The following is an 11,373-nucleotide window of genomic DNA, read 5'->3' as shown; positions in this document are numbered from 1 at the left end:
GCGCAGGATTGAGGTGCCTAGTATCCCTTTACTGCGGTTGTAGCCACGGGCCCTAGGACCGCCATTAGCTACGGGCCCTAGGACCGCCATTAGCTACGGGCCCTAGGACCGCCACTAGCTACGGGCCCTAGGACCGCCACTAGCTACGGGCCCTAGGACTGCCATTAGCTACGGGTCCTAGGACCGCCACTAGCTACGGGCCCTAGGACCGCCACAATGCGGGACCGCCTGCTGCGGGGCATGTGCGATGCCCGCTTGGGCAACGGAGGCAGCCACTACCCCGCCTGTGGCTGCTTCTTCTCTGATGGTGTGGCGACACCCAAACACATGGTGAGTGATGAGGCGCATAACACGTGTGGCGAGTGCGGCTACGCCCATACATATGGTGAGTGTGTCGTAGAACACGCGTAGCGTGTGTTATGACGCTCATATACATCGTGAGTGTGACAACGCCCAAACACATGGTGAGTGCCTAAGTGTGCCGACGTATGGAAACTTTGTGAATGTGGCGCAAAACATCTGGGCAAGGTCTTCGAGTGTGGACCGTCACACATATGTGGTGAGTGTAGAAATGAAAACCGAATTTGAGATTAGGCCTCAAAATAGTAAATGTGGCTGACTTGGCTAAGTGCAAATCGAGCATCTGGCCAAGAGGAGTATTATAGTCGGGACTCAAAGTCTTGACTCGACCTGACGAAAACCTGTTTCAAAGATTGGCTTGGAATAATTCTCACAGAAATTTAACCCATCAATAAATTAAATGATTCTCGTATAAAAGATTTGCGTTTAAAATCGATATTCAACTTGATTCCATCAGCATTTTTTTGCTTCTTATATAAATTGATATGCAAAACTGTGTGGTTAAAAAAGTTGCACCTTTGTATATGCATCTGGGGTTAAATATTGATCAATTATCTACATCACTTTGCATTTACATTTTATCATGACCGGCGTTACACTGTCACCGTTAGCACTAATTACGATCACTTCATCTGCGATGTACTAGTACAATGTCAATCATTTTACCGACATTTCTTCACCAGCAAATTAAGAATGGACGATGGAATTCGCTGTACCCAAGCGTTATATCGGACCTTTAGATGCGTTGCTGCATTTCGCATTCAGACGCACACACGAGTTTTGAACGACTTCATCCAAATACTGATGCGCTTACTCTTGTGTGGGTCATCCTGACCTGGTTTCGCCCGACAAAATGAAGTATTAATGCTACATATAGTAAGCGTGTCATAATTTGGATAATGCGACCCATTTCTTTTTCTGAGTGTAAATGACGGTTGCCCAACACAATAGGTCTAATTGCATCGTTCGCCTAGTGCATTCAGTTTGAATAGTTCAAGTTTTTTTCAAAGTTGAACTCATTAGTATTACTTTTCAGCGATTGGTAACTTAAAAATTTTCAGCGACCGAAATCTCCTCTATTTTGCACTGCATTAAACTGACTTAATCGTTCGTCGCAAATTCACAATTTATTTTCAGCATCGGACGCTGCTCGTCTAGTGCAGCATGAGACGTGCTGTCCGAACATTAAGAGACCTTTTCTATTATTTTGCTACTGAAGAAAATTCTGCCAGCCTGTCAGAGACTTCCTGCCCAGCCTGTCAGAGACATGTAGGTCAGATTCATCTTAAGCTCGAGTGAAGCAACAGCGGCGTAAAAGACTGTCGGGAAAAGAAAAAAACATTTCGAAAAGTCGTCTTGCTGTTGCTGAAAGTTTCCGGCTCTGGAATGAATTGATATTGAATTATATTTTACAAACACCAAGAAGAATTTTATCGAACCACAAATTAGTGTTACAGACTTATATTGACAGCAATCGATTTTCAATCCAATTTATAAATGCTTGAACCAAAACTCTTGCTACGATAAATTACTCTAATTTTGACCCTCAGTGAGATTACTTTCACGTTTAGCTTATAGTGAGATTTCACTCTAACAATAGGCCTCTTGACTCAAATGAGCGCACCTCGAGCATCGATCTTCCAATTTCATTACTCGATTTGTAATAATTATCATTATTATTAATTATTGTATCAGCTGATTGATGTTTTTTCTGTGATTGTCTAGCGATGCCAAGTCACCGCTTGCCAGCAGCGATGCCGCGGCCCACGCGCGTCTGCAGACGCGTCGGCACTCAGCTTTAGGGGGCGACCTGCGAGATATTCCAGCGCCCGAGCAATGCTTAACCAAGAGAACGCCTTGTTTATTTTTTTATTTTTGATATCCTTTCTCGATAATTTGCGAACGTTTCTGAAGTTCCCCGTTGGCTGCGTCTGCTTCAAATATATTAAAGTATTTGATTTTATTTAATTCGCTTAAGGGTTTTTCTTTCTCCAGGAATCCATAAAAAGAAACTGCTGCGGAGTCCATACTTCCTAAATCGAATTCTACCACTTGCAGGTCTGGTACAGAGGTAACTTCACAACTGTACCAATCTGTACGTCACAAATATACAAATCTGTACGTCATAAATGTACCAACCAATCTGTAGTACGCTTGTTACATTTTTGTATATACTGCCGGCACCGCAAATATTTAGGGCCTGCTCGGACTCAGATCCCCGACCTCATCGCGTCTCGTTCGTGTACCACCCGGAAAACTATCACGTACCACAGTTTAGGAACCAAATTGAATACAATTGTGTGAAATTGTTTTCGCTAATTCCGTTGCTTCGATGATTCTGAAACACACGAAGCTGAGAAGAAAACGTTGCTTATTATCCAGTTTGGCATGACGGTTTTCAAGTACACAGTGCCGTCCACACACCGCCATCAGCTAAGCAGAACGGCACCGGAGCGATCTTGATGTGGTTTTAAGTAGAGACTCGTGGCTTGAACTTAAATTTATCCTTTAATGAGTTGGCTTCGCGTGCGGTGCACGGCGTAGGGATTATGTGTATTTAGGGCAGCAGTTTAATGGAATGTTGGTGTGAAATGAAGCTGTTCCTGGTCACAGTCGAGTGTTGCGTCTGCGTATGATGTTCCAGCACTGAAGGATGGGCAGACATTCACGGCCATTACCGCGTTTGATGTCTCGTAGTACAGTTGACTTAGCGGTGGTGCTCTAGTTGTTTACTGTGCCTAGTTAGTGACCGTTAGATTACCTTATTATGCCTAGAACTAAATTCATGTTATGCTGAAGTAATGATGCAGAAAAGCGAGCTGTAATGGTGTCATACGGATTTTAAATGCAGTGACCTGTGATCTACTACGCAGTTTGCATCCAACTCCTGACGTCGGAACTCCTGACATTTGAAGACAATTTTGCCCAAATTTCTATTATTTTTGTAGATTCTCAACAAATTCAGGTTTCATGAAAAGGATACTATAACTAAATTAGCGTTCGTGCCACCTGAACGCGTTTTTGGTGCGACTGCAGCGGTCATTATCTTAACCTTGAATGTGAACGAGAAAACTTGATGAAATTCCACTGTTTGATCTAACCGACTTCCACGTGTGCAGGAGGGATCTAATGGAGGAGGAGGGGTGGAGCTGGCAGCTTCCCCTCGTCGGGTGGGGGGTGGGGGGAGCAGCAAAGGGGGGCAGGGGGGGCAACGTGACCCCCCACAGATGGTCGTCCAGAGCGACTTCAGGAAGGTGAGCTCGGGGGCCTAATTATTCAATTATATTTCAGATAATAGAGATTTCTGCAGTATTACTTACAACCATATGACGATATACAATATAATTTAGTCTCAATCATATTTACTTCAAATAACACCATTCATAAGAAATTTGGATGTTGAGATATTCAACATTACATTGTTATATTTTTCACACAATGCCAGTTTTAATTCTTACTAAACGACTTCAATTCTGCAGCACTTTGAAGTTAGTCCCATAGACCCACTAATTATTGGTCTTAGAATGAGTCCCATGCACCCACTGTTGGTCTTAAAGTTAGCAGTATTTACCCACTAACGGCCTAAAAGTGAGTCTCACAGACCCACTTATGGTCTCGCCGTCTCGACCGCAGGTGTCGGGTATCAGCTCAGAAATTTTCCGCCAAATCGAGACGGTCGAGAACGACCACGACGCGAGCACGGCGGCCGCGATGGACGTGGTGGAGCGTCGGGGCGAGATGGTCGTGCGGCTGCTCGACCCAAGAACTCTCAGCCGCAATGGATACGAGTCCGCCAAACGCTTCCTAGCACTGCAGGTACGAGGGGGCGTGGCCCCCTGCATCTAATGTATAGGGTCTAGGGGCGTCCACCCCTGAAATATATGTATGGGATGCTGTGGTGCCCACCCCTGCATCAAATGAATAGGGTCTAGGGGCGTCCACCCCTGAAATAAATGTATAGGATGCTGGGGCGCCCGCCCTTTGCATCAAATGTATGGGGTCTAGAGGTGTCTACCCCTGAAACATATGCATAGGATGCTGGGGCGCCCACCCCCTGCGTCAAATGTATAGGGTCTAGGGGTGTCTACCCCTGAAACATATGTATAGGATGCTGGGGCGCCCACCCCCTGCGTCAAATGTATAGGGTCTAGGGGCGTCCACCTCTGCAAAAGATGTATAGGATGCCGCGGGCGCCCGCCCTCTGCATCAAATGTATAGGGTCTAGGGGCGTCCACCCTTGCCAAAGCTGTATAGGATGCTGCGGGCGTTCGCCTCCTATAACTGATGTATAGGATGTAGTAACGTCACCCCCTGCAACAGCACTGAATCGGCATTGAGTAAAATTCTTTTCCAGTAATTTTCTCTCCCTATTACGACTTGCATTTTTCAGAGTTGATCATGATTTTTCATTCACGACCACTTCAATGATTCCGATGATAAGCAATTAGTTGACAATGAATGTTCTGCAAATTTTTTAATAAGTCATTTTATCACTCGCGATCACAAAAAAATCTACCCTTCATATGCTTTATGATAAATTTCGATGGTGATGGTAAAGGTGCTTTTTCTTGGCCAGACGAGCAAGTACAGCGTGCAGCTCGTGGAGATCGTGAAGAGACCAGGCCAGACCCTCGGTCTGTACATACGAGAGGGTAACGGAGCAGAGCGCCAAGAGGGCGTCTTCATATCACGCATTGCCCTCGAGTCGCCCGTATACAACAGCGGTTGTTTGAGAGTCGGAGATGAAGTGCTCGCCGTAAATCTCGTCGATGTGACGAGGATGAGCTTAGATGACGTGGTCATCATCATGTCTATACCTCGTCGTCTGCTCCTGACGACTAGGTCACGTCGCGGTGCACGACAACCTATGCATCAACCCAACCGATTGGAACCAAAACCTCCTCCTGTCGTCGTGCTCAAGAAAGATTACGAGGAAGATCCTCTAGATGATTCCACTAGTAATGGGGACCAGTTGAGGTTAGGAGCCATGGGACGACCACCTCCTCACGGCATGGCGCCGCAGCAAGAGAGGTTTAGCACTCTTCCCCGCTACCGACCTCCTGACATGTCAGTTCTACGATACGAAGAACCTCTGATGTCATACAACAGAGGAGGTCCTCCACCTCAAGGTCCCGCTCCCCTTCCCCCTCACTATGTCAGCATGAAGCCCGGGCAGCACCCAAACGTCCCCATGGGGATGAATCCTCCTCACCCTGGGTACCCTATCAGAGGGGGTCCAGGCAGCATCGGTCGTCTTCCAGGTCCTGGTGGCAGTCGTGGCGGGTATGGAGTGCCTCCTGGTCCCGACCACTTGTACCATCCCCCGCCTCCTGTCATCACGGAACAGCCCCGCCCCCGGCATCATCCCAACTTCTATCAGTACGACCGTTCTTATCCTAAGACATTGGAGTCCCTCGCTGAGAGAATACACTCTTTTTACGGTGCACCCAATACCCCTGGGCATCAGGGTCTAGACCCCCGCCTGGGGTACGGGGGCACGCTGGGCCGCAGCACGGCTGGCCGGCCAAGATTGGCCAGAACTCTGAGCGACCAGCGGCTGCCAGCGACAGAACGCGAAGCGCTGAGTGACTACGAAGGCAGCAGCGGCATGAGCGCCGCAAGGCGCTACAAGGCGTGGCAAGAAGCGTCCTTAGCGCCCCTGCAGCAGGCGTACGGCTCTGGCGAAGGCGCAACGCTAGACAGATACCAGGAGGCCATGCGACGCCTAAGCGCCCTACGCCAGCGCACACGATCTGTCGACTACGCCAGCGACACTGAAGTCCTTGCACCAAGACCTCTTGCTGCGAGACCTCGGTCTGCCTCGTCCAGGAGCAACAGTCTTCCCCGCCAACGCCTGCAGAGAGGGGGCGCAGACCCCATGATGTTGAGAGGCGGCGTGGGCTTCGGACGCCCCACGAGAGGTGCCCTCGGGCCCGGGCCTCGGATCGGGTCGTCGGCGCGGCACAGCCTCGCGGGCAGCGAGGACGAGAGCGACGGCGCCGTGAGTGCCCCCGAGATGGCCAGCGGACACCGCCGTGATCGAGGTAAGAAGCCCGCGTAGTTGAAGACCTTTTGTAAGAGAATAAATTTGTCGATCTCCAGTGCTATTGCCCATGAATGGAAAACGAGAAAGAGAAAAGATATGTGTTTGAGGCAATTTATATTATAAATAAATTAAATGCAAATTTAATAAATCATCTGCATGCGGTCACATATTCTGCCGGGCGTAATCTAATATTGCAAACACGCATTTAATCAGTGACCCAAAGCTAAGTTTCTCGGCTCAAAACGCGTTCAGAGGACTACTGTTCGTGCGCAACTCCCAAGCATGGACCAATAATGTATGTTGGTACAATTCCTTAATTAAACGCATTAAACCGAGCGCTTTGGTTGCGTCGTGCGTCAGGGCGCTTCAAACGAGCAGTCATTTGTGTTGAGCATGCGATTTTACATATAATCTATGTGATATTCTACATGTTATTTTATTAATGTTCAACACATATTGGATGAGATTCTATAGATTAAAATGCGTGATTCTACACATACGAAAATGTAATTTTAATTCAATTTTTGAGGTAAAGCATTGCCACACGTCCTCGTTTAAAAACCAAGCCAGCATCGTGCGATATGGCTAAACCAAGCCAGCATCGTGCTATATGGCTAAACCAAGCCAGCATCGTGCCATATGGCTAAACCAAGCCAGCATCGTGCGATATGGCTAAACCAAGCCAGCATCGTGCCATATGGCTAAACTAAGCCAGCATCGTGCGATATGGCTAAAATATCTTCTCATGCATTAATAAGATATGTCCACCTTATTTGATTTTGTGTTGGTGCGCGGTTGATAGAGTCAGTGCATTGCGTGATTTGCTTCGTCTCTTACATCAGGATTTTTCATTTTCTCTCTAATATAATTAGTTTGTGATAACAGAAATCGCTTGAACTGAGAACTATTGAATTCCACTGCAATCATCGGTAACGTCGACACGTCAATCAGAGTATCAATTAAATACGAGTACAACGCTTGCGTTATCGACGCTTGCGTGCATTTGGTTGCGATTTGGTTGAATTGCTTGCGTGCATTCGCTGTTGCGAGTCTGACTTCGGCAACTTGGCTAATTGGATCTTGATGGCGTACTAATTCACAATTTAAAAGATTGCGGATGCTGTTGTGTTTTATTGTGTAATAAAAAAACTAGCTTTTTGTAGGTTAGATTTATTATCACTTTATCATTCTTTGTAAAAATGGCAATGTCTCTTTAAATCGCAAGGAAATTCCATACTCTACCACTATATTAATGTCTTAGTATCTTACTAGAACTTATAAAGAGTTTCGTTACGAGAGTTTTTGTGAACAAATTTGATAACATAATTGTAGTACGGAAATTGGCATTCAACCCCTCAAGCTCAATTTTTGATGACTGTGTTGTATTGATTTATCGGGGACGATCCCAATCGAAATTTAAATATGAAAACGATCCTCTGAATATTTCAATTCTGATCTCAATATATATTTATTTGTTTGGAGAAGCTTTTAGAGTGAGGATTGTGCAATCGAAGTGAGTAGATGAGTGACTAAATTATAGCAAATCCTTACAGCGTCGAAACCTGCAGCCACGAATACAACTAAAAAGGGGAAGTATTACTAAAATCTGATCTTAGACATTTTTTGCAACTATGAGACACGAATCCTAGAAAATGACGTTATACTCATTTTCCAAATCCCGGTCTAATTTCTCCACGTTTATATAAGGAAGTTCGTGCTGTAATCTAATCACATTTCCTGCGATCTCCATTTATAATCACAATCGGTGAATCAGAGATATCAATTTCTGACGTCTGTTGGCTTGGTCGTAAGTCGGAACTGATAATTAATGAGACCTGAATTTCACATTTTGTTTTGTGAGACCTGAATACTTTCATGATGCATTTTGCGCATAAGTTACATCATCGTGAAAGTTAATTAATTGTATCGATATTTAAATTAGAGATATGTATTAACAATTAAATTAATGGAGTGTATTAATAGTTTAATTAATGTCTTGCATTGAAAATTGAATTAACTTAGTGTATCGGAAATTAATTTAGTTAATTGATAAATCTTGCACCTCAATTAGGCAAGAAATCGAAGCGTTTCTACGATGTTGACGATGAAGCTGCCACGTCCCCTCGTGACGTAACAGAACTTGCCATACCCTCATCTCGGCAGCATGACCTCGACTACCACCTCCAGCAGAAGCGGTTCCTCAAGGAGAAACTAATGCAAAACACACAACAAATTCTGCTTGAGAAGCACATGCAGCGGCTGCAGGAGCAGCAGCACAAAGACCTATTATCGCAACAGCTCGATCAACATATTTTCTATCAACACAAAACTCGTCGGCTGCTATCAGAAAAGAATGCAGACGAAATATCGTCGTTTACGGATGGATCTTTCTGCGAAAATTCTAGTGACTTTCTAAATCAGCAACTCGACCAGCACATCGAGCATCAAAAGCTTCTCAAGCGGATCGAGAGACCTGAAATCGAAAAAAACTTTTTGGAAAGTTCCTTGAAAACGAGCGTCCCGGGACGCCCGCGCGTTTACAGTGACAGCAGCGATGCCAACACCAGCAGTGCCACTGAAGACGAGACTCCCCAAGGGAAGTCCCCTGTGACAATCCCCAATCTCAGTGTTGGAAGTGGAACCTTCTGTCTCCCAGATGAGGAAGTGCCTCTGATGCTGCAGTACCACACTCTGCCTTCATCATTACTTAAGCACAAGCGGGCTGCATCTGAAACCGCTGTGAAATTCAGCGACCAGACGCAGGCTTCAACCATCCTGTTACCATCAGAAATCACCCAGTATAACACGAATATCAACAGCCAGCTTTCTTTCGTGCGCAAAGATGCGCAAAAGAACAGCACAGGCCGCGCAGTGTACGAATCGTTTGCTCACGTTCATCCGACAGGCACAAACCTGTCTTCTGTTGTTCTGGGAGACGTTGTGACTGGTGCCACACAAGCTGTAAATGCAGACATTCGAGCTTCTTTGCGATCTCAAGTGCCCTCTCTGCCCAAAGTCGTGGTGCATTCTCCTCGAGATTCTTCGATTGATCACCGTACTTCATATCCTCTTCATTTAGGAAAGAGTCTCCGAGTCACGGACCAGAGAGAATCTCTTAGGAAAGAGAACGTAGAGCATGTATCCTCCAAAGCTCCTTCGGGAGAAGAGCCACCACTCAGTGACAGGGAGGTTACTTCCTCTCCTCATGCCTTCCAACCTACTTCGTCGAAGGGGTCAGCCACCTTCTATGCTTTAACTTCCCAGACTCTGCCTCGGAACTTACCTTCGCGTCGAGTTACTTTTGCTTCGTCGACTGAGGCTGTGGCTTCCAACCATGACGTGCAGACTCATGAAGAAGGCCCCACGACTTCATCTAGCCACAACATGAAGCCTTTTGAAAAAAACGTCGCGAGTTCCACGGCCTCCTCGTCAGACAAGTAGTTTAGTGTAGCTTAATTAGACAGTCAAGTTGGTCGTGGGATATGGCCGATTTTGAACTATAATATAAGAAATACTTGTGACACCGGTCTCGTGAAACTGATTTATTAGTTAACAAATAATAATAATATTTAAATTTATTATCTCATTAATCTATCATCCTGATACTCGAATATTGGAATTTTGTCACCATCCATCGATAGACGTTTTTCGATATAATCGGTTAACTTAATTAATTGCCTCTGGGTGATATTCAGGCGACTATTACTGCTGCCAAAAGTATTTTACGTTCTGTAATTTGCGTAATTTTCTAGGCTTTGATCTCGAACCTTTTCACAGAGCCGTGTCCATTTCTTTTCATACATATTGCTAGATAATCCCAAGCCGTTGATCTGGGTCCAAGTTAATTTATTTGCTCATCTGTTCAAGTGTTCACCAATGCTGAATGTTCTAGGCATTTTCATAGACAGTGAATATGTCAGTAAATACACACATGAAAACATGAAGATCAAATAGCACCTTCAGGATACTTTTTTGGACCTATGGTAGATAACGGAAAAAAAATCACCATATGTTCATTTTTGCTCTAGTGCCTTTCCAAACTGAAGATAAAATTTTTTTCCGACGAATCTTATCGGAAATGAATTTTTTTGGCGCATTGAACAAACAAATTTACGATTTCAGTATTCCTATTCTCCATTTTATATATAACGATTCAAATTATTATGATTTACTGAGCATTTTTATTTACTTAAACAATGTCAGGACACACACAAGCAACGTTCATGGACATGTTCGAACCATGTGCCTCATGCCTTCACCCATTAGTTGTAATAGGTGTGACATAACATGCCTTATGTAAAGCCTTACACTTCCCATTGTGATTAGTCGGATATTGTACGAATAAATAAAGAATTCAATTTCCCCATTATGACTGTTTCTTATCGTTCTCATCCTTAATTACCTTTAGATGATAGTGTTGTAACTTTTAGAATACATTTTTAAACTGTGAATATGATACTGAAATGTTAATTTAATGTGTATTGTTGTTACCCAGATGTTGGTTGTTTAATTAAAGAGATACACAACAGAGAGAGTGATGGTCGTCAGACAATGTAACTCTGTTGTGAGATCAACAGCCCGTCCTTAGTTCTGCATCCTGTCTTAAATTGTTAACCCTTCCTTATAGTCGTGCAAACCGTTCTTAGTTGTGCAAACCGTTCTTAGTTGTTCAATCTGTTCTTAGTTGTGCAAACCGTTCTTAGTTGTGCAAACCGTTCTTAGTTGTGCAAACCATTCTTAGTTGTGCAAACCATTCTTAGTTGTGCAAACCGTTCTTAGTTGTGCAAACCGTTCTTAGTTGTGCAAACCGTTCTTAGTTGTGCAAACCGTTCTTTGTTGTGCAAACCGTTCTTAGTTGTGCAAACCATTCTTAGTTGTGCAAACCGTTCTTAGTTGTGCAAACCATTCTTAGTTGTGCAAACCGTTCTTAGTTGTGCAAACCATTCTTAGTTGTGCAAACCGTTCTT

The 11,373-nt window shown here is 44.7% G+C and overlaps 1 protein-coding gene across 1 annotated transcript in view; it reads left to right on the top strand.

The window, feature by feature from the left end:
* The first annotated feature begins 216 nt into the window (after nt 1-216).
* The window catches only part of LOC125178213 (rho GTPase-activating protein 100F-like), a 20,887-nt gene continuing 9,730 nt past the window's right edge, over nt 217-11,373 (top strand). The window contains exons 1-5 of the mRNA XM_047881420.1: nt 217-330; nt 3,480-3,614; nt 3,994-4,176; nt 4,937-6,404; nt 8,478-9,834. Coding sequence (XP_047737376.1) covers nt 217-330; nt 3,480-3,614; nt 3,994-4,176; nt 4,937-6,404; nt 8,478-9,834 — 3,257 coding nt within the window. The remainder of the gene's footprint in view (nt 331-3,479; nt 3,615-3,993; nt 4,177-4,936; nt 6,405-8,477; nt 9,835-11,373) is intronic.

This window comes from Hyalella azteca, unplaced genomic scaffold, assembly GCF_000764305.2.
Source record: "Hyalella azteca isolate HAZT.00-mixed unplaced genomic scaffold, Hazt_2.0.2 contig7928, whole genome shotgun sequence".
NCBI lineage: Eukaryota > Metazoa > Arthropoda > Malacostraca > Amphipoda > Hyalellidae > Hyalella > Hyalella azteca.
Note: the sequence above shows the minus strand (reverse complement) of the source record. Positions and strands in the feature narration are given on the sequence as shown.